Below are 23,026 nucleotides of genomic sequence, written 5' to 3' on the forward strand. Positions count from 1 at the left end.
CAATCGATATTCTCCATATGTAAATTAATCATTGGTGAAGAGCTAATGGTTTAACACTAATTTCTTAAGAGTTTGGTTTGTATAGGTCATCGCCTCCCAGGTATCTGCTCATCCCCAGGTGCACTGAAAAATTACAAAGTTGAGGAGCTGCCCTTGGAACATGGGGACCAAGCTACATTCATTGGCTACTCATTGAGGCCTGAGTTCTAGGAAGGTATGCAGTCACCTAACTGAACACGTTGATATGGTGGCCTTTTCTCTAATTGTTTCAAGGCTGGAGTCATTCAACAATGCAGAGGCTGAGGAACACAGGGTTCTGTACTTTAATGTTTGGTATTTCTCCTCCCTATACCTGCCCTAGGCAAAATTAAATATTTCTCTTACTCTGTATCTCTTTCTCCCACTTAGCAAACAGAATTCTAACTGCCTCCACTTAACCTGTATCTTCAACATAGCCTCCTCCATTACTTCCTCTTTTTTCCAACAGAATTTAAGTCTTAAGTCCCATTCTTCAAAAGAGGTACATTTTAAAGTCCTCCTACCCTACCCTATTTCTCTGCCAAGTGAGAGTGATTATTATCAGATAAACTCAATTGTGCTAATATCCTCTATGTAATGTATTATTCCTCAGGAAACATAATGCCTTAACCCATCTAAAATGCATTAGTCTTCTTAGAAACATTCTTAACAAATGAGTCCAGGAGGGACGTCTGTCATTTTGTGGCTAATGGAGAAGGTCCTTTATAATCCTGGGAACTCATAGCTTTCATACAAATGACAGTTTACTGTATTTTCATATTAGAAATCTCTATCTTCTGGAGCCAGGGAGAGGAGATGATTAATGGGTACTCATAAGGTTAGTTTTATCAAAATCAAAATTAAAGTACCAAGCCAAAGGATGGGAAAAGAAGAAAAATGTTGACCGAGCACCTACTATGAGCCAGGACCATGTTTTATACCCAATCAACTCTGCCCACGCCCCCCAATCTGGGTGGAACTCAGCATGTCAACACAATCAATGCCTAGGTCACAGCTATTTCCCAGCTTAGCACGTAAACATTTACACTCTCATCATACACATAAGCATATTACACACATATAACACACACCTTAAACCTACACATGGCACAAATGACATCCAAGCATAATCTATATCATTCATACCTCTAACACTTATACCAATCACGCAGCACATACTCTACACATATAACATTATAAATGTCACACACATTGGAATGATATAATTTATTTAGGGAAGGGGAAATCATTCAGCTTTGGTAGGCATAAGGAGTCAATATCAGGACAATTCCTGAGTTAGTCAAAAAGAGATGCCGTATGAGCTGACTCTTAAAAAAGAAAAAAGAGTAAATCAGGTAAATAAAAGAAGGGTATTCCAAGCAGAGAACCAACATAGGCAAGGTTATGATATCAATAAACACTGTGATACATAACTCTAGTTGGGAAACATTGATACATAAATGCAAAGTGGGGAGTAGCAATGGCTACTGATGTAGGCAGGGACCACCACTTGGGAAACACTAAACACTCTGCTAAAACCTGGTGGTGTGGGTGGACTTTCTAGTTGCTGATAACCTCTAACAACTGGATGTCCTCTATGCTATCAACAAACCCATTCACGCCACAATGGAATTCAATGTAGCTGTAGCTCCTGTGCTCTGTGTAGCTCTTTTTCTTATTCCCCAGGTAGCACTTGAGTATTTTGAAGGGATACGGGGCCCACATATACGCATTTCTGTAGCGATCTCTCCAGTTCCTGAGGCAGACATTCTCGATATTTTGCCATAAGGTATAGATGAAGATGTGATAGTTCTTGTCCTTCGGAGCTTCTCTTTCCTTCATGAGATCATTGCATCTGTACTCACTGAATTCCAAGCTTGTGCTCAGGTGGTGCTGCTTCATGAAGTCCCTCCAGGAAAGGTTCTGGCTTTGTAAAAGGAGCCCACAGAGGGGGAGCAGCAGGACCAAGAGAGGGCCTAGGACCTTTAAATAGGATGACATCTCAGTCACCAGGGCCACCTGTGGGTCCACAGGGAAGAGAGAGGAAAGCATTACTGCAACACTGTCCTGGGAGCTGAGCTCCATCTTAAAATTCCTTTTTCCTGCCAATGTGGACACTTGGGCCCAATTTTACCGTGTGGTTCCCAGGTTAGAAGATAAGTCTCATTAAATAGTAAAGTTTATAAGAACTGAATACATGCTTGAGCCCAAGTGAGACAAGCACAAAATTGTAAAAAACAGATGAAGTTTATTATGAGAATTCCAAACACTTCCTGTCTGCCTTCTCTTCTACCCAAACCGAGGAGCCAATCTCCTTCCAGCTAGCTCTGTTTTATGGTTCCTGTCAGTTCTCAGGAAAGCATGTGTCTGTGTATCTGAAAGAGAATGGCATTTTAATGGTATCCGTGAAGTAGAAAGTGTTGTCACCTTTTAAGGGCATGCAGAAGATGTGTAAAGACTTGGGAGATATTTCCTAAGCAGAAAGACTTTGGGGCCCTGAAATTCCAGGCTGCAATTAAACTGACTCTGTCAATGGTATTTATCTAATCTTGATTTCCTTAAACACTTTCCCAAAACCGGTGTGAAACATGTCTCTTCTGACTACCCACTTCCTTCTCAGAAACCATTTCCCTAATTACCATGATGATAAACGATATTGATTTGTCATTACAAATACCGTTATAAAGTGTTACTGGGAATGATGTTGTGTTGTAATTCGGCTCTTCGTCTTCTTGAAGAAAAGAATTCAGTCAAGAGACAGTATTTTTTGTGCAGCATAGGAGAGCAAGAAGTTAATTAATTAAAGAGTGTATACTCTGAGACATGGTGTGGGGTGACCCAAGAGAAGGAAGCATGCAGCCTTGCCTTACACTGTATAAGGTAATGTACCTTTATTTCTAAGGGTAGATTTGCCTCCTCCTCTCCCTTCTCTTACTGTTCCTGAGGTGCCTAGTCCTCCCTTCTCTGGCATTTAGCAATGCGTTTCTTTGATTCAGGAGTATGTGTAAGCCTGGAATTCTCCTGGGCAGCTACAAGGGGTCTTGACCCAAGTAGGAGCAGCAGCAAGGGGCTTTCTAACTTGGCCAAGTCTCTCCTTCTCCTGCTCATTTCTATCTATCTACCTACCCTATCAAAAGGAACTCCAGTTTTGAAATATTGTTCTAATCAATCAAGTACCAAGATTGAAACTGCCCTCACAGGAGCTACAGTGGTCAAAATCAGGGCCTTGAAAAGGTCTTTTCTTTAAACCAGCTCTCTGTCTTCAGTTACACTGAGGAGTATACCTGGCCCTACAGAACCTCTAAGCTTGTAACAGAATGAAACACTCTTTCCCGACCTTTGACTTCAGGCTAATAGCTCCTGCTGTAGGTGTGTTAGTTAACTAGAGGAATTCTGCTTGAGGCTTCAGTATTTTCCTTGAGTATTTTGTGGAACAGCCTCTCGTCAGAAGGGGCCTCTCCCAAGGAGGTGGGAAGTATGTACAGAACAAGGATCGTTTTATCAAAGATTTACAGGAGCTCAGGGCTGGACTTAGATCAGTAGGGCTCAACAGACCAACTGGGAACAAAGAGATTTGGAGATTTCATGTTCTTCATTGGCACCGGGTTATCTAGAGCCTTCATCTACCTCTGGCCCCACCCCTCCACCCTTCCCTGGACATCAGGAATGAACTTGGGGTGTTTAAGATGGATTTGAAGAACCACTGAGAGCTCCCATCTTCTCTGACAGTGGCTTCTCGAATAATAAACCTTTCCTTATCCAAGCAGATCTATTGAATGTTGGCATTTTGAAGGGTCAGGCACGCGAACCTTGAACAGGTAACAACTTGATTCTCAACTCTTTCAGCATTGGTGTCCTCAAATGGGCTCCTCCAGACTCATAGGAGTCTAATGAGATTAGTGTGGGAACACGTCTGAGGGTATTAAGTGCTTCATCAGGCACAAGACACTTTATCAAATGGCCTAAACAAGATATCCCTAGCTCAAATGGCCTAAACAGGATAAAAAGACAGGATTCAAGCTGCTTCAATGTATTATGCTCTGAAAAATTAGGGAAGGAGGGGCAGGGGTACTGGTGATGCTAGTGGTGGCCGTATATCAGTGAGATTAATGCTGAGTTGAATTCAGGTCTTTGCTTCTTACAAGTTGGATCAATTTCCATTCTTAAGCCTTTTGCTGTGATGGTCGGATATATCCGAATGACTATTTCCATCCACTGACTGCAGATGGAAACTTCCAGAAAGGAAGTTTAGAAAAGCAGATGTACATTTTTCTATGTTTTGTGTTTTTCAAGAATGAATAACAATAGGAAATTTTATACATAAAAATAATGTCATATACAAAGAAGCTCAAATTGTTATTATTAAATGCATAAAATAGTCAAAATATCAACTTTTTGGTTTGTGTGGATTTCTGACACATTATGGAAACAAAACTTGAAATAGTTAATGCAGCGAAAGAGTTAACTCTATAATCTAGAAGTTCAATCATGCCCCTTCTAGCGTTCCTGGGCCTTTCTCTGCAAGTACCTTCAGCACAAACCCTTCTGATTCGAACTGACCTTATTCAGATCTAGTACTCACGTCACTGGTTGTAGTGGGGATCGGTTTGTGGATCTAAAGAGTAGAGAGTCTGTGTTCTTCCCTTTTTCGCAGAGCTAAGAAGTGTGCAGCAGTGAAGAAAGGAATAAATGTGGGAGGTACAGCACTCCCACATGGTGGTGAGGGAGGGGACAGGCTTACTATGTGAACCTGTTTTTATACCTTCTCATCTAGAATACTTGGTTTCACAGAATAGCCTGGAGCAGAGGTGTCAGATTTCAAAGACTGACTTCTGGGTGCAAAGGAATAGTAAGGCCCTGGGGACAGGTGTTAAGGAATAAAATCCAACCAAGTAAACTTGCAGATCTAACTGGCTTTATTAAGCAATTCATGAATTGGGAAATATGCCATATAGGAACTGGAAGGGTGCTGCAATGTGTTGTACAAAATGGAAGGTTTTTATAGGCAGAAAAAGGGTGGAACTAAGTTCAAAGAGTGGATAATTTCAAGCAAAGACACCTTCTCATAGGGGAAGGAAAGGGGTCTTATCAGGTAGATTACCTCATTAGTGTTGATCAGGAAATTCCAGACTGGTTGAATATTCCACTTCTAGGAGAGGCTAAAACTGAAATCCCATTAATTATTAAGTTTTAGCTTGGTGATGTGACTTAGCAAAAGTGACTTTGAATTTTACTTATGATTTTTTGAACTCAGGATTTTTTGACTTTATGATGGTGCGAAAGCAATGTGCATTCAGTAGAAACTGGTGGAGCTAAGCTATGATGTTTAGTAGTGTTAAAAAAGAAACAGCAGTCTAAAATGGAGTCATTTTTGGTGACCATGTGAGGTGATAACTATGTTAATTAGCTTGATTGTAGTGATTATTTTAATATCTATGCTAAATCAGGTGGTATATTTTAAATATAAGCAATATATATACATGCTGTAATTCAAACATTTTCAGTTTAGTCCTTACACACACACACACATGCACTCACAAACATACTTTCCTTCTTTAGCTGCTAGCATCTCTGTTCCCAATTTATTTCTAAATATTCAAAGGGAGAAGGGAGGGGTGTGAGAATTGTCTTTGAGAGGAATCATTCCCTTTGGAGTAAGTGAGACAAAGGTTTCTGTGTCACAGTCATCCATCTGATAGGCTTTATAGTCTTGGACCAGAGTTTATGAGGATATTAAGGTGCATGTGTTACCTAGTCAGGAAGAATAGGGCCGCGAGGGAGAGTGAAGGAAAGGAAGGGGGAGGCGAGGTCAGCAGCTAAGGAGAAAGCGCTACTACAATCTGGCCAGAACTGGATTTCAGTGGCTGAGAGAGGATCCAGGACGCCATTTTACCACTTTACATCTTACCACTTTAGCAGAATATAATGGATTAAAATGCTATTAGCATGGCAGCCAAGAAATGTCTGCACCCCCTGTGTCACCATGACACTTCCAAGAGAGCCAATAAGGACAACAACGCCTCCCTCCCTGTTAGGAAGAAGTTAGAAAATGTAGGAGAAGGAGGAGGGGGAGGAGGGGGTCCATGGTGCTTACAGAAAAAGCTCAGAACTAGCTTTGATTAACTGCCTCCAGACACTATCTATTTTTATAACAACAGATGACACAAGAGGTGGTCTGGAGCTAGATAAGGATCTGAGTCAACAGACCTCCACCCATCTTAGGAGGTCACGCCCTCCCGTGGAAGAACATGCACCACCTTTTCCCGCCAAATCAATATGTAACTCTCTCACCCCACCCAGCAAACTATAAGTCCTCAGGACAAGGGGACTGGGGGCCTATGTCTCTCTCTCCCACCTCGGCTAGGCCCGTTCTCGTCTCTGAGAATCTATCACTAATAAACCCTGCCTGCATAGTAATCAGCTTGCTACTTTGATTCTTCACATCGTGGGCAAGAAGAACCCGAGACTCCTGTAACATCCTGCTGGGAAGGAATGGTCTGCAAGGACCCGTCTAGGAATGCCTAGAACGCCACCCTTAAATCCTGAATATTTCAGCCTTTCATTTTTAGTGTAATAAACTGCCAAACCCCCACTTCTCTTCAGGGCAGCTCCTTTTTTCCAAGGCTGCCCACTCTTGCCATCTTGAGGGCATAATATCCCTTTCTAATAAATCTACTACTTGCTTGGCTTACTCAATGTGTCCTTCAATTCTTTCCTGCGACTAACACCAAAAACCCATTTCCTGGCAACATATGCATGTTTATAAACTAGAGATAGATAGATTATAAGAAGATAGAAAGAAAAAGTAATCCCTCATGCAAGAACCATAGCGTAGTCGTCAAAAATACCTGAAGTTTGAGTTCTTTATTATAAGAAATACAGGAAAAGTCTTTCAGTCGGGAAGACCGAGTGAGTCTTAATGATCTAGTCTAGTACATTGTTAATACTCTGACTTACTATAGTGATTCAAACGTTTGGGAAGAGAAAAAGAAAATTCCTTGTATCGTTTCTTGATCTTATTAGACCCAAGCATAACAAGGTTGCCAAATTATACAGATAGAGCTTCCATTTTACCAGTACATATTTCCAAACTTTTAATGCTTCCCCCAACAGCTGACTTTTGGGAATCACAGAAAGCAGATACTTTCGAAACACTCCTTGTGATGAAGTGGGGAAAACCCTGGATTAGTAGCAGCCAGTTGAAGTGGATTTTTGCCTCAGGTTTTCTACTAACTTCATGGTTTTCCGCAAATCCCTTAACTTTGAGCTCCTCTGTATAACAACATCAGCATCACAAGGGTGCTGCAGTTTTAGAATGAGATAACTGAGATGAAAGCACTTTGAAATGCTTGAAGTGCTATAGAAATACATATAATGACTAAATTCCGGAGGCTAGGATCTGAGAGAGCTAAGCTGCCCAGTATTATAAAAGGAAGCAGAAGAGTTTACAGGAAAGTTTATTACAGAAAAGCCCAGCCTTATTACAGATTTGTCTACATTTCTCTTCGATGCAATGAATGTAACAAATAGGTTATATATAGAAAAAAAAAAAAGAAAGAAAGAAGCAGAGGAGACAGCCTGGGACAGCTCAAATGCATTACTCATTGCTATTCAAGGAGTAAGTTAAAGGCCAACTACTGGGCCATAACACCTGCAGGGTGGCATTTATCTGTCAAAGTGCACAGGCACTTCCGGATTACCCTCACAGGCAATGACAACACGCCGAGTTCTGGCCATGGCCCGGTATCTGCAGTTGGGGGCCCTGGAACCTCCTGTCTCCTTGCAGTCTGTGACCTTCATTACACCCTCATGGCAGTTCATCTTGCCATTCTTGCACTGGATACTGGTAGTGCTGCAGATACTGCGAATGTTCCAGATGTCTTCATGGATGAAGGTGTTGAAAGACTTGCAGTGGTGCGTGGTCATCCTCCGTCTTTGCATCATTACGTTGCAGTAGCCATCATTGCCATCTGTCGTTGAAGGGTCCACATGTTGCCGCAGGAATCGCTGGTACATACGATCCTGGCCATAGGAGGGCTGCACCAGCCCCAGCCCCAGCAGGGTCAGCAGTAAGAGCAAAAGCAACGAAAGGGTCCTCTGGAGAGCCATCACTGCCTTGGAGGTGTCTAGAGAGAAACCAAGGGGCAGGAGAAAGAAAGGTAACAATTGGGCACCAGAGAGAGGTATTGAGAGTGACAAGCTGATATTTCCTCAACTCTATAGTCTCCTCATTTCTCCTTACTATATGTACCATCTCCTCACTCTTCTCTGCTCACAACTTCTTTCAACACTGCATCTCCAAGAGTAAACAGTTTGCAAACATGATTTTCTCTGAAAGCAAGAGTCTTTCTCTTTTATGTGCTGTAGTCAGTACAATGACTCAGGGTAGAGACTGACTGGGTGGCTGTCCAGGTGGATGCGGCCTTTATAGTCAGGGTGTGAAAAGGGACAAAAGGCAGATCTAAATGAAACGAGGGTTGTCTGTCTCTTGAGGGAATTCTCTAGTCATGTGATCTTTGGAGAGTGCTTGCTTCCCTGGAGACTGATTCCCCAAAGTTTGGGAATCAGGGTATGTCAAAGAAAATTTATGAACTGATTTTAACTCCTGACATGTGGGAATTGAGGAAGGTGCAAAAAAACGTATAGTGTAACGTTTAGGTTTAGCCTTTCCTCTCAATGTATCTATCCTTTAAAAAAATTTTTTTAAATTTTCAATTACATTTGACATATAATATTAGTTTCAGGTGTACAACTTAGTGATTAGACACTTATATACCTTACAAAGTGATCCCTTGATGAATCTAGTACCCATCTGACACCATACATAGTTATTACAACTTTATTGACTATATTCCTTATGCTTTAACTTTACATCCCTGTCACTATTTTTATAAATGGCAATTTGTACTTTTTTTGGCTGAGCCATCCTGCCACCTGTTGGCAGCTCAGTGGCAGCTCAGCTCAGGTGGGGAATCGATCCAGTGACCCTGTTGCTCAGAGCTCACACTCGTGAGCGAGCAATTTGTACTTCTTAATTCCTTCACCTTTTTCACCCATGTGGCTATTCCTCCTTCTAATGGTATTAAAATCAGATCCTTTTGGAAATCACGTTAATCCTATAAAAAACAAATTCAAAAACAGAATACCCAGACACAGTGCTCTGAAGGTAGTAAATATTGGTTGAATGAACTAATAAACAAAATGAGCAAGCTAATGAACAAATGAAATGATATGGGTATAGAGAATGAAGGTGTTTCTCAGGCTTGTGGAATTGACTGATAAGAAAAGCTATGAAACACTTAAAATATAAATCTAAACAGCACAATCTTCACAAAAGAGGACTAGGATGGTGTCTTTTTTTCCTTGCTGTTTCTATTCACAGCTAGGCGCTTGTGGTAAATTCTATTGTCATGCACCTATCCTTAACGCTCTATCTTGTCAATAGCTGTAGGTAGTTGTCGGTCTTCTCTAGTTGCAGTGTCATTTTGTTGGTACTTTTGGCAGTGGAAAATAAACGTTTTACACACTTAGAAAATAAAAAAACACAAATCTCCAAAACTACAACAAAGAAAGCAGTGCCATGTAGTTTTAGAACATTGCTTCTGTTGACTGAGTGAAGGAAGGAATCCAGACCTATCTGACCCTAAAATCTGTGCTCTTTCCACAAAATCCACTCCCTCTCTCATTTCACTCCCCAAATATTCAGGATATTAAAGACATTTATGTTCAGAGTTGCATCTCTCGAGCAACAGAGTTTAATCGGGTGGAACAGGGTGGGAGTAGAGGTGGGAATCACTCACCAACACTAATTAGCTAGACGCTGCCATCTGGCCATCACTCCTGGGATTGGCATGAACTCATGAACTGTGAATCTACGTGACCCTGGCAATGAGGCAGGGTTGACATACTAGAGCAAAGAAAAATCATTTCTGCTTCAACAGGATCTCAGCTTCCCAACATAGAAAGGACAATTTTTTGAGAGTCAGGCCCATTTTTACATCTGCAATCCCAGAGCTGACCCCAGCTGGCCTCTTGGTTTGATGTGTAGGGGTACTACTGACCTTTGTTTTCAAAGATGCTGCTTCATGATGGTAGACCACACTGTCTGAGTGACTGAAATGGCTGATAAAGGATCTGCATACCAGTATCAAACCTAACTTTATTTTTTAAAATCTATATCCTATATTTACAGCCACTTTTTGCTCATGCACAGAAACATAGAAAGCTCTATGTCACAATCTAGTCTGCAGCTGTAGATATGAGATATGGAATTAGGAAGAGACAGAGCAGATGGGTTGTGGGAAAGATAGCAGGGAGAAATGATGCTTGATTTACTTCTCACCCCAAGACCAATGGATATAACTTCTGAAGGTACACTTAACACTTGGGTAATAGCTTCATCATGACAATGTTCTTTGGGTTGTTTTCGCCAAGTCTAATCTTGCATGGTTAACCTTGCACCTCTCTATGTACTTTTTCTCATTCTGTTTCTTTGTGTCCAAGAACATGGTAAGATAACTAGCTACAAAGAAGACCTACACTATTCATGCGACAACAAACCCACAGCCTCAGACACACTAACCAACTTAACAAGACAGAAAAATATTTGCAAACAGAAGTCCAACGTAGACATCAAATGGGTGTATCTCAAGGTTCTGGCTACAACAGAAAATGAAATGATCCCCAAATCATCCCAACACATACTCTTTGGTCAGAGCTTGCCCCAAAGGCTTTCGCCACTGAACCACATTGATTCTCAACAAGAACTTCTTTTGATACTGTGATCCCAAAGCTCTGTCACACTAACTCTATGACCTTGGGGAAATTACTTAACCTCTCTCAGCATATTTCCTCATAAGTAAATGAGTATAATAATAATACCTATCTATTAGGGATGTTATGAAGAATAAATGATAAAATCAATGTTACATGTTTATCACAATGCCTAGCATATGGTAAGTGCTCAGTAAATGTTGGCAATTACCATTTTTATAATTTCCATTTTTCTTGATTTCCTTTGCTTCCTTCAATCTGGATAAAATAATGAATGACTACACTGAGTTGCATATATTATTGACCCCGTCCCCTTTATTTTGTAGAGTACCTCTATTCCCAAGCCCCCTTACCCTCCCCCCCCCCCCCAATTAGAAGGCTGTTTTTAAGCTGAACTATCTCAGCTACTAGAATTTATGCTCCTAGAGAAAAACGTCCTCTCCACATTGCTTGGAATTTTCTTCTTTGCACAACATCATTCTTCAAAGGACTTGATATTTTGAGGTTTTTCTTCTCTTTTTTTTTGCAAAGTTAACAAAGCACAGCTGACCAGGATTTCCATTCCTCAAATGATTCACTTGAGATAAAGATTGACTTGCCTGCCACTTGATATTTCATTCTGAACAGCTTTTGGTTGTGAGAGAACAAGAAACCCTGAGCAAAAATTACTAGGTTCAGCTACCCAACTGCTGACTCTATCAGCAGGTCAGGAAGCATCCCCATCAAATTGCCATGTCATTTCCTAGGAAAGGCATTTGCCCTAACACCAGAGCAGGGCATGCAATGATAATACTCTAAGCAGATGTTTGGAGAAGACGTGAGTTTTCAGTTATGGCACACGCAATATAATAATGGTCCATGCCTTTGACTTTCCCCATCAAAATCTTGAGTGGGGCAATGATCTGTATGGAAAGCATCTTGTCTTATAACAAGGAAACAGCATTGTTTGGAGAAACTGGGTCCAAATAACCTACCAAAAACTGGACCTTTTTAACTTCTTAAAGGGTTTTTGACATTTTACAATAAGGCAAATTTTCTAGTAAGAGAGGTTTGGAAAGCTCTTTTCCCTCCTTTCTTAGGAAATGACAGTGATTTCAATTTTGAACTAGATTAACTCAAGGTAGGGAGATTCATGTGGTGCGTGTGTACCAGTAACCTACTTCTCCATCCCTTCCTCTATAAATTTAAATACTTTCAGTGAGGCGGGCCTCTCCCAGGTGGCACCTAGACACTGATCTATAACTTGGGTGTTGAGGAATCAGGGCCTTTGTCCCATTTCAGGGCAATGCAGGCAGTAGGAGAGGCCACCATTGGGAATACTGTGACCACTGTAGTCATATATTCGTAAGACAGCAAAACTAATGATTTCTAACTGTAATTTATTAACAACTACTTTCTAAGCAAAATATCCAGGCACCTGTTGATAGAAATTAGGTAACAGGAAGTTGACAACTAAACCTGTGAATTGATTAGTATAGTTTACAAAGAGAGCGTCTGTTTACCTATGCTTGTGTTTACTTGAAAACAAATCTAGTCAAATAAGAATAAGGAATAAGCTTGGAATCTTGCTATGAATTCCCTAAGACCTTACAGTTGCCAGAGATCAGTTGATAAAGTAAAAAATTAAAGCGAAAACAATGTAATCAATTTTTTTATCTTTACATAAAGTAACCATGAGAATATACTGGGAGCATTCCATTCAAAGCAACATCAAAATTACCTCCTGCCTAAGACAAGAGGTGGCTGCCAGGAATGCGTTTTGGTATTCATGCAAGATTGTGTGTGTGTGTGTGTGTGTGTGTGTGTGTGTGTGTGTGTGTGTGTGAGAGAGAGAGAGAGAGAGAGAGAGAGGGAGAGGGGAAGTTTAATTAATCTGTTGGTATTTAGTCCCACACTCTTCTCCTCAAGATTTAACATTTGTAAAATATTGGCTTATACGACAGCAAAACCAATTGGCCCTCCTAAAATTTTTGCTTAGCAGCCACAAGCCCTGGAATTTTCCCAGCTCTCTCTGTAAGATGAATTGAACAGTCTTACCTCCACAGAAAGGTAAAGTCCATCTCCCTACTTACTAAGAAGCAATTGATAGGGAAAAAGGTATTTCTATTCCATCCAATCCTCTCAGGGTAGGATGAGTAGGTTGAGTAGAAAAAAATGGCTAAAATAGGCCAAGAATCACTGAGAAGATTTTGATTCTTACTGATTTCAGAGACATTTTTATTTATGAAACATATTATAAAACAGGAAGCAAAAGATACAGGTAACTCATTTTTCTGGGCCCCTGGCAACGACCGTTGCCACCACGGTTCTGGAATGGACAGGGAAATGCAAGGGAAGGAAAGCAGAGCCAACTCCGGGCCAGTGGCCTGCTGGTCATGGACGGTAAAAGGATTCATCAAAGTGGACAGGCAAGCCGTTTTCACAGGCAATAACAATGTCTCTGAACCCTGCTGTGGCTCTGTACCGGCACGGAGGCCGGGGGGACCCTCCTGCATGCTTGCAAGTGGTGACCCGGAAGGCAGACTTGCTTATTCTGAAAGCGTCCATGTAAGGCTTTCCATTCTTATCACCACAGATGGCCTTGATGTTGTTCTTGGTGCCATGAATAAAGGTGTTGGTGTCTTTGCAGGGTGTCGTCAGGCCTCGTCTTGCCATCATGATTTCACAGTATCTGCTACCCCGGCCACTTGGTTTGGCATCATAGTGCTGGGTCAGGAAGTGTTCGTACCTGGAGTCATTCTGAGCCAGGGTCGGTGGGGTCAGACCCAGACCCAGCATGAAGACCAACACCAGGGGACCCAGGCACATCATCATCTCTTCCAACAAAGACTCCTGCTAAGGGCAAAAGGAGGTGTGGTAGCGCAAATTAGACTAAAAGGACAGGGACTTTTCTCTCTGACAGGGCATCAGGTATCTTCAGTCACCTAATTATATCTCTCTTTTCTCTTCATCATTAATTTTGTAGTTCTTGTCAATCCATTCCTTTGGAAATTTGACCTAAGTTTCCTGAACACAACTTCCAGTCCCAACCATTTTTCCTGTCTCTTAAGGATCACTGAGTACTTATCTTTTTCTATCAGTTGTAGCCTTACAAAATCCATTCACGCTTTTTAATTCATTTAATTAATTAATTTAATAACAAACATTACATAAGACCCTACTGGGTACAAGGCACTGTGGTAGGTCCTGGAACACACGGACCGTTAAGACACACCAGACGGCTCCCTAAAAGAGAATGTGCATCCACGGGGATGGGAGCTCTAGTTCACTGAGATGAGACAGTAAGATATTAGATGAGAGCTATAAAGAAGAGGGACTTTTAGGGAACCCGGAGCCCAGGGAAGGGTCAATCAGAGGATTGTTGAAGACAGGATTCCAGGTACTGAAGTCAATAAGTCAGCTGGCTGTGAGGAGAGCAGCTGAGAGTAGTTTTACCCTGAGGTAAGGGAGACAGGCCTAATTCCCCAAGAAGTAGGTGGTTCATGGCCTAAAGTGGAATTATCATGTACTATGTAAAGAAAAAAAACAACAGAGAAAAGTATGGAAGAATCCATGTAATGCTTGGAAGTGGGTCTCGGGTCAACTTTTACAGAGGACTGGAGGAAGAGGAATTCAAGCTTATTCTTAGGAGCTTCTTGCATTGGAAAGAATATGAGTTATTCTCAGAGAATATTTTCTAGTTTCACCTGCAGATGTACGAAGACTGTTACACAACAGGCAAATGATGTTATCATGTGGAAAAACCAAAAACAAACAAAAAAACTTATTAGACCTTTTCATCAAATCAAAGGCCTTACAAATTGTTGTAATGATTTTTTAACACCTTCCTCAAAAGAAGAAGAAAAAAGAGAAGACGAGGATTGCTGTCATCATCGTCTCTCAAGTGCTATCAGCCTCAAACTGTAGAACTCACACATCCCGCAGGTGGTGAGTCACAGACACTCAAACACACCCATAAAGTAAATATGGTGCTTCTTCCTGGAGCATGATTTTAACTCAATGATAGATAATTAAAAAATAGAATGAAACAAGTATAAATTATAACAAAATAAAACACAGATTTCTTATGAACTTTTAAGATATTTCTTCAGAAATTTGAAGAGTTGGGAATTGAATAATAGTTGGTGTTTGCAGCACATATAATAGTTTCTAACTATACTTTTAGTTCGCTGGAGAAAAATTTTGAAAACATTCAGAGCCTTTCAAAACTATCTAGTCCTACCCCATTATATCAAATATATGTGAATGTCCCCACAACCAATAATAAAAATGACTTTTCGCTATAAACTTGAAACTGATTTTTATAATTTTGCTTTTCAAATTGTTTGTCTGTGAGTAACGCATTTACTTTGTGATTGGCTATGATTTCTTGGCAATCATTGCACATGCTGAGAAATTCTTAAATGGGAGAAAAATGTGACCTTCAAATTATTCTTAAATGTAATTCATATAAATCCTAAATTTAAAAACAAATGGTATATTTTCATAGACATTAATTATTAATTTTTATTTTGTGCTTTTCTTGTGTGTAAGTCAATCAACATTATTTTCATATTAAATTCTTTATAGCCCTTAAAGACACCACAGGTCCTAGCACTAAGCCTGTAGTGTAACTAAACAGCCCTGGGAGTATGACTGTGAATCTAGAAAGATAAGGGGATCCAGGGTTCTGATGGTTACATGAGAAGGCATGTGACAGAATGAGCAAGCGAGCTCTCTTTCTCATCAGCATTTGGCATTGATCCACCCTGTCTGTTTCATAATAACTATAGACAAAATTGGCAGACTGCTGAAGAATACCAAACTATACACTAAGAAAATTTTTGGCCATTCCACAATACTGAAATAAATAGAAGCTGAAAAAGTTGCCATTTAGCACATAGATTATAATTTGTAATAGAATCAAGTGAAAGCGTGGTCTTGGGAGTTTAGCAAGAAAGTGGTACATGATTGCAGAAGAGAGAGCCGCCCCTAAAAGAATAACAAGTATTCATACACGGCCACTGCTTCAACACAGCTGCTGGCCTGCCGTGCGGCCCATTTGCCAAACTTTTTACATTTACATTGTGCTTTTTAGTCTTCTGGATGTATTTTCTCTTGCTACTTTTTTGGAAGACCTCAACAAAGTTTAATTGATTTGGATTCAATTAGGTATCTTGCTCTGCAACGGATAAATGTTGCTTTCTAATGTGAAAGGCAAATGTAGAATCACAGGCTCCCAAGATCGAAAAGGAAGACCTCAGAGTCAATACCTCTCTGCTTGGGGCCAGAATCCCAGAGTTCAAAATCAAGAACAGTAGAACCAGAGCTGGTAGTACCCAAAAGAGTCACTAGGTGGCAGTGGTGAATAGAAATATTGCCAATGTCTTCCAGGCTGTAGAGGACACACCGGTACCATACAGGTTGTGGAGATATTGTTGTTCACAGAAAGTAGTCTGAGCTGCCAGGCCTCTCTAGAGACTCTGTTCAAACACTCTATGTTTTAGATATTAAGACCAAAGCCACCCCGCTAGAGACAAGTGTCAAAGCAAAAGTCACAAAGCTCTGGATCTGCCTACAAGAATAGAGCAAAATAGATACCTGTTATCAGTTTTCATGGGTACTATTTAAAAGTCTTTATCCATGAACTCTCAGACAATTACCTGTTTACTTGTCAGTGTTTCTCATTGGTGTAGAAGCAGAGCCCATATTATTCACTTTGGATCACAGTGCCTGCCTCATTANTCTCTCTCTCTCTCTCTCTCTATATATATATATATATATATATATATATATATATATATATATATATATATATATATATATATATATATATATATGTAATTTTCCTCTCCGGGCCTAAATTTGTTCATTTATAAAATGAGAGAGTTGCTAACTCTGAAGTCTGAAATTCCATGGTTCTCATTAAGCATAAGAGAATCATTTCTAGTTTCACTAGCAAAAGTAGAGTGACTATAGCATTACAGAGACGAGTTTGTATAAGTTTAGTTGGTGGCGCAGGGCACCAGGTGGAAGAAAAAGATGACAGGGCGACCTGTGGCCCAGTCTCACTGAGATGCGTGATTTCTTAAGGCTCAGCATGTAAGCCAAGCCCATAGACCACCGCTAGTTAAAGCACCGGACTGACTCTACACAGGGGCTTCACATCCTACAAAGCCACTTGCTAGTTGGAAGTTGAAGACCTCACATCCCAGTCTGGAGAGGTAAAGAATTTTTGGTTCTAATTTGTAAAATTTGCACATTCCTTCTGTAACAACTCAGCTAAATTATGCTCAGGCTTATTATAATCTTGATTCCCTAAGTCATGTAGAAACCAAATCTCAGCCAGAACACACCACAGCTACCAGTATCTAACATCTGCTCCCCTACTTACATCTTTACTCATATATTGAATTCTAAATTTTAAAAAAAGGTACAATGGAATTGGGAGAAAACAAGCATGACACAGATTATTTGCAGTGCGGGAGCAAATCTGCCTAGGCCAAGTGTGCACAGCCTCACATCTGGTGGTCAAACTCATTCACACATATTCTCCCATACCCAAGCACATAACTGTCAGTCAGCTTTTTGTCAGTGTAATTTGTCCAAACTGTTCTTTACATGAACTTTATCCTCTATCTCAAACCAAGCCATTAGTCTTCACGAGAATTAATATTCTCTTTCTCTGTCCATTGGCAATGTGTTATACTCAAGTGATCCATCCAACTTTACACACCAGGGAGCTAACTTGACAGTCTGTGATGAATAACTGTGGTTATAATTTCCATAAACATAGCTTCACACTTTTATATATTCTAGGGCAATGTCCCCCAAAGTGAAAGCATAACACCCTTTATCTCCTTTCCTTCTTTCTTCCCTTCAATCTGCCAGTGTACCTTCTTTTGATCTTGGGATGTGTTCCACTTTGCTTTCACAGAGCAATCAAAACTATTTTAAGGAAAAAAATTACTAGGGAGGGTTACAAGAAAACAGAGCTAAAAGCATGCTTTCTGTTTCTTTCCTTGTTCTGTCACATATAATGCCTGTGCTCAGGCGGGCTTCAGATGCCCTTCGGCAAATGGCTTCCCCAGGTCTTTGGGGATTTTATCACAGTTCAGAATCCCTCTGAAACCTCCACTCGCTCCCGGTATCATTAATTTCCCTTTATCCCCATATTGGCTAGCCCAAAATAAATCTGTTTTCATTTTAAACTTTAGAATCTGATTCATTTTCTCCTTAATTCATGAGCTTGGGCCCAGAGGCTTAAAAAAGGGGGTAAATGGTTTCATTGAAATGGATAGATGTCTAGAAATAGTGTATACACACACACACACACACACACACACACACACACACACACACACACATATAAACAAATAGAACAATAGATTACCCAGGGGTGAGAATAATCTTACAAAAATCTGGAAATTTCCCTCCAACTGAAGATGGCTTCCAGCTGTTTGTTCCTGGAGATGGGTTCCAGCTGTGTGAACCTAGAGAACCCCTCTGGTTCTGATTATATAGTGATCAGATCAACTGGGTGGGGAGACTAGTTCCAAAGATCCTCAATCCTAGCAGAGATAGGACACTTCTCTTGGACAAACAAGGAGTCATTCACCTTTTCCCTGGGCATGACCAGGTCGAATATTCACCCACGGGAATGGATTAGAGATTTGTTCTGGAAGGCCAAGTTTGATATTGATAAACATGGCTTTGTCCCAAAGCTGCCCTTTTTCTGATGGGCGTGGTTCTTACTCTTGCCCATGACAAGATTGAGGTTTCATTGTTCACATGTAATGATCTGGATCCAGAAGATGTTACTGATCTCTGGGCCAACTCCAAGAAATGCCTTGGACGAAGCCCGCAGAGCAAATAGGGTCTCCTAGCAGGATGTCGTTCCACTGTACTTTGTGTTTACTCACATCACTTGGTTTCATGAAAGGATGCCATGCCAATAAGTAGGTTATTCCACAGATTTCACAGAACCAAGAAAGCACTTCTAGAGGTTATGTGACAGCTACTTGTACCCTGCCCCTGACCTCAACTTCTCAGCTACTAACCCTCTGAAATATTCTTGCCATATTTCCTGGGTTTCTCCTTCCTTTCATCCTTAGCTGTCCACTGGAGACTAACCCTGAGCACCCAATCTTCTGTTGCTTGTAGCTCAGTTGCTAAACTATTTTCTTCACCATCATTGCAACACTGATAACCATCACTCCTTTGATGGTTAATTGATCTCTGTGTCTCCCCATTAGATAGAATGCTTTGAGAGAAAAATAATTGTATTGTTCATCTCTACAATCTTAGTTTCTAAAACAATGACTGACTTTTAGGCCCCAAGTTCTTTTTGTTACCCTCCTGGCCTAGGAATGCACCCTCTGATCTCACTTTGGAGACTCCAACCACGCAAACTCTCCTGGCTTCTCTTAAGGATCACAACACAATTGGATTTGGTAGTGGTTACCAAACAAAGCAGGACTGATTCCCAGGTGGAACAGGAAGGCTTCCAAGGGTCCCAGGAAAGCTCTGCTTTCCTGAAAGCCCACTGATTTGTTTTCATTTTTGAGGTACTGGTCTCCGTCCCAAGGCTAAAATTCCTAGGAGAGATTAACTCTTTGAACAGCTGTCAGTGAGTTACACACCCTTGGGCATATGCTCTACATCTTATCTTAAGAACAGCTTTTGGTAACTGGAAGGGCCTGAGAATTTAAGGAGGAAGAAAAGTGGGCGGCATGAAGAATCTGAAAAAGCACAAACTTCACCTGCTTTTCAGTTGTGTTGGGACACAGTCCTGCTTGAGCTTCATGATTTGCCCCTGTCCTCTCCTCTCTTCCCTGCATCCCCAACCAAATCCTGAGCTAAAAGGGAAAAAGCTGGAGGCGGTGAGAAGAGTACCAAACAAAGTGCCACAAATTGCCTTTTTCTCAGTATCTGGTGCCTCAGGGTTACGGAAGTCTCTGGAAGGGAAGAGACAGGCATGTCTCTGATCATTTGTTCTGCCAAACATCAAAGTTCAAAGTCTTTTAGGAGCAAAGAGAAGTAACAGGACATGGGGGCCATAGAGTGGGGCCTGCACTGGCATCTAGTGGAGTGCCCAAATGCTCATTTTCCTTTTATGGGCAGATAAACTATTTGAGAGTGGTGCCTATTTTAAATTAATCACATATCACATTTTAAAGAGACACTGAAGAAGTGAGTCCTAAAAAGCTATCAACCAGTCATTTGTTAGGGAAGACAGCTGCCAGTCCATTGCAACACCCTGCGATTGCCTCAGCAGTCCCAGAAGACGGAAAAGGCAGTCAACTCCCACAGCCTGTGCGGATCAAGATGACCTGATCAACACGACCCTTCTCTGATAAATGATCTAGAAGCAGAGATAAAGTACACTACTCCAACACACACACACACACACACACACACACACACACACACCCCACACACACACACAGTCCCATGGCCTGAAATGCTAGTTCAAGCACCAACTCACACAATCAAATCAGTCTCAGATTTTAGAGTTATGCAGTGATGCTGAGTAGCAGCCTCCAGCCTCTGAACACAGCCACATCCCTTCTCTGCCTCTAGGATCTCACTGGACAACATCAGGAGAATTCACAACCTGCCTACATAGTTGGCAATGCAAAAAGTCAGGTGAATGGGGAATGGTTGCTTTCATTCTAGTTGTTTTTATTCTCAGCTTGGCACAATGAAATTATGATGAAACAGAAAATAAAGTTTTGGGGGGGAAAATGTTTTGTGATTTCATTAAAATGCATCTAAGCGCTGACTCCTTTGTATTTCAAAATACAAAGAATTATAGTCTATGATTAATGAACATTACATCTTTGTCAGTAACTTTAATAGGTGTGAAGCAATTGCCAACTGAAAAATATACTCATATATTTTTTACATGTTCTGACAGCTTGAACTTGGAAGTTAGTCCCCTTCTTCTGAAATGTTTTTCTATGTCTCTTCTTCAAGCCAATAGTTTCCCTGCACACAGACACAGGAAGCATGGGTTTTCCTTCTAAGGACTCTGGTGCTGGTGTACTTTCCCCCTTTATACAGAGTACATATGTTTACTTCTGTCCTAAAGACTAATTGTGAAATTAGGTAGTGGAGGGAAAGGGTTAGTTTTTTCAATTCCTTTGCAATTCTTACATATTTTAGGTCTATAAGCATGAAACTTATTTAGCAACAGGATGGTTAAAAGAGGATGAAGCTCACATGATGAGAAGGGTCATGCCTCTACCCCCAGGAAGGGGAAACACTGTTGACAGAGGGAGAATGAAGACAAAGTCCTGCTGACATGGCTCTATTTCCAAACAAACCAAAATTAATCATTCACTTTTCAACATACTCTGGGCTTTGTGCCCATTTTCTCTTTCCTAACTATATCAAGATGTTCTGAGAATAACTGTTTACAGAGATTGTTCTTTGCTCACATGCAGTATAATGAAAACTCCTAAAGAAGGGTTTTGCTGGCCTGCTTTGGTCCACTTTCTTAGCCATCTACTTTAATTTATGAATCACATTGGTAAATGCTTCCAACAATAATTTGAGAAGCCTCTTACCTTTACCTGCTTATAACCTGGCATCTGCACTTTCGAGAATATCCAGAGCCATTCCTCTTTTCCTGGAATGGTTTTCCCCATCCTCTCTGCCAAATGATAGTTTTCCTCCTCATTACTAGAGTACCATTTTTTAAAAAAATAAGAATCCTATTACAATACCCCATACAGTCACAGAATAAGAAAAAGAGGGGCCTCAGAGGCCAACTGATAACTCCTCATTTTATAGATGTGGAAAGTGAGGAACAGAGAAAGAGAACGTGTATTGCTCAAGGAACATCTAGCTCTCCTGGGGCTAGAAACTTTCCAATGCACCACATAGCTTTCGTATTCTATACTAGTAATTCTAGAAAATCAAAGCTAATTTTAAAAGTGCTCATGGAAGTTGCTCTTTAAGAGAAAATTACTTTGAATATTCCATAAATTCCAAAAATATTTTTACTCCGCCTTTATCTATATATATAAAAAGTTGCTTGAAATAAAGTGTCTGTAACAAAATTAATTGTCCTCTGCACTAACTATTGTAATAGTTAGTAGCTGTGTAGTTAAATAGCTCTTTGAATACCTGAGGCTGCTTCTAAGAAGTTGGCCATGTGCTATTCAGATAATTGTATCACTTGGATTTCTGGTGATTACATTTATGACTTGATTATAAGGTTCTTAATTACACAGGGCAGGGAGGCGCGGGGGGTCTTGGCTCATTTTAGATTTCCCTAGTCCCTAAAATGGTGCTGAAACTGTTTTTACTGTCCTTCCTAAATAAAGATGTCCTGTTATGCCCATGTGCTGTTATCATTTGATGCGTTGTCGCAGAGTAAGAAAGCTGAGGATCCCAGTGTTCCACTAAGAAAGCTTCAAGAAGAGGCTGTTGGCAGTATCCACAAAAACTTCACACACTGGCTGAGGGTGGGTTAAGAGTGAGAAGACAGAAGTGAGCAGACAGGAAACGAAAATACCCGTCCCCAAATGTCAGTTCTGCTTGCAAAAACTGGACAAGGCCTGCTTCATAAATCTGCCCATCAATCTGGGTACCCAGCAAAGAATCCTTAGCTTGAGCAACTGCAGGTCTTCCCAGGCCTTCCTGGGCTTCGCCTAAGCGGTGATTCTCTTGAAGCCTACGTTGTAGGCAATGGGCATTGGTGCTGCCATCTCTGCCCAGCTACAGAAAGTAAAATGGGTTGGGAATGTAGAATAGCTAACTCTACAAGTACTGCATTTTTATCTTCCTTCCCATTTTTCAGATCCTCCAGTCCGGTCCCAAAAACTTCTCTCGGAGGAGCGCCCCACAATTGCCTCTGCTAAGGAGGGAATCCCCCGGTCAGAACACCCCGGGTAAAAGCTACAGACGAGGAGGAGGAGCAGAAATGTGAGCCCACCCGAGCCTAAGGAACGAAGCTGCAGAAACGCGCAGGACAGTGGAAAGAGTTTTTGTTTCTCACCCGCTTCTTCTCCTTTGTATGATGACGGGGAGCTGGTAGAAAATGCAAAGATGTTGTTTTGACTCCTGCTTTGGTTCTGCGTCGGGTGAGTGTGAGAGTGCGTGCGTACAGGGACGAGGTGCGGGCGCAGCGAGGGTCGGGTCGGCGGGCGAGGTCCTGGGTAGTTGGGACCGCACCCTGTTTCTCGGAGGAGGCCCCTAGCGCCTGAACCCGCCTCCGGAGCAGCTCCACAGCAGCCCCCGCCCCGGA

The 23,026-nt window shown here is 41.2% G+C and overlaps 3 protein-coding genes across 12 annotated transcripts; all 3 read right to left on the reverse strand.

The window, feature by feature from the left end:
* Positions 1 to 1,212: 1,212 nt before the first annotated feature.
* EDDM3B (epididymal protein 3B) lies at positions 1,213 to 22,855 on the reverse strand. Of its 3 annotated transcripts, none has more exons than XM_019632387.1 (2): positions 22,778 to 22,855; positions 1,213 to 2,037 (listed from the first exon to the last, which is right to left on the reverse strand). In XM_019632387.1, exon 2 carries the CDS (start codon positions 2,017 to 2,019, stop codon positions 1,579 to 1,581), a length of 441 nt encoding a protein of 146 aa, XP_019487932.1. In that variant the 5' UTR covers positions 2,020 to 2,037; positions 22,778 to 22,855; the 3' UTR covers positions 1,213 to 1,578. The 3 variants fall into 3 exon arrangements, with proteins under 3 accessions (XP_019487932.1, XP_019487935.1, XP_019487934.1); XM_019632390.1 differs by lacking the exon at positions 22,778 to 22,855 and adding an exon at positions 5,120 to 5,336; XM_019632389.1 differs by lacking the exon at positions 22,778 to 22,855 and adding an exon at positions 4,601 to 5,101.
* On the reverse strand, positions 6,864 to 22,863 carry RNASE4 (ribonuclease A family member 4). 3 transcript variants are annotated; one of them, XM_019632377.1, is made up of 2 exons: positions 22,778 to 22,863; positions 6,864 to 8,144 (listed from the first exon to the last, which is right to left on the reverse strand). In XM_019632377.1, exon 2 carries the CDS (start codon positions 8,125 to 8,127, stop codon positions 7,684 to 7,686), a length of 444 nt encoding a protein of 147 aa, XP_019487922.1. In that variant the 5' UTR covers positions 8,128 to 8,144; positions 22,778 to 22,863; the 3' UTR covers positions 6,864 to 7,683. The 3 variants fall into 3 exon arrangements, with proteins under 3 accessions (XP_019487922.1, XP_019487924.1, XP_019487925.1); XM_019632379.1 differs by lacking the exon at positions 22,778 to 22,863 and adding an exon at positions 18,186 to 18,282; XM_019632380.1 differs by lacking the exon at positions 22,778 to 22,863 and adding an exon at positions 18,164 to 18,254.
* Positions 12,979 to 22,861, reverse strand: ANG (angiogenin). Of its 6 annotated transcripts, none has more exons than XM_019632386.1 (2): positions 22,778 to 22,861; positions 12,979 to 13,626 (listed from the first exon to the last, which is right to left on the reverse strand). In XM_019632386.1, the coding sequence occupies exon 2, from the start codon at positions 13,603 to 13,605 to the stop codon at positions 13,165 to 13,167; it is 441 nt and encodes a 146-aa protein (XP_019487931.1). In that variant the 5' UTR covers positions 13,606 to 13,626; positions 22,778 to 22,861; the 3' UTR covers positions 12,979 to 13,164. The 6 variants fall into 6 exon arrangements, with proteins under 6 accessions (XP_019487931.1, XP_019487930.1, XP_019487927.1 ...); XM_019632385.1 differs by having other exon boundaries at positions 12,979 to 13,623; positions 22,778 to 22,860; XM_019632382.1 differs by lacking the exon at positions 22,778 to 22,861 and adding an exon at positions 18,186 to 18,280.
* Positions 22,864 to 23,026: the final 163 nt, after the last annotated feature.

Source organism: Hipposideros armiger, unplaced genomic scaffold (genome assembly GCF_001890085.2).
Source record: "Hipposideros armiger isolate ML-2016 unplaced genomic scaffold, ASM189008v1 scaffold_1132, whole genome shotgun sequence".
Classification (NCBI taxonomy): domain Eukaryota; kingdom Metazoa; phylum Chordata; class Mammalia; order Chiroptera; family Hipposideridae; genus Hipposideros; species Hipposideros armiger.

Coding starts and splice junctions, on each gene's coding strand:
- EDDM3B (XM_019632387.1), bottom strand. CDS start 2,019: ATGTCATCCTATTTAAAGGTCCTAGGCCCTCTCTTGGTCCTGCTGCTC.
- ANG (XM_019632386.1), bottom strand. CDS start 13,605: ATGATGATGTGCCTGGGTCCCCTGGTGTTGGTCTTCATGCTGGGTCTG.
- RNASE4 (XM_019632377.1), bottom strand. CDS start 8,127: ATGGCTCTCCAGAGGACCCTTTCGTTGCTTTTGCTCTTACTGCTGACC.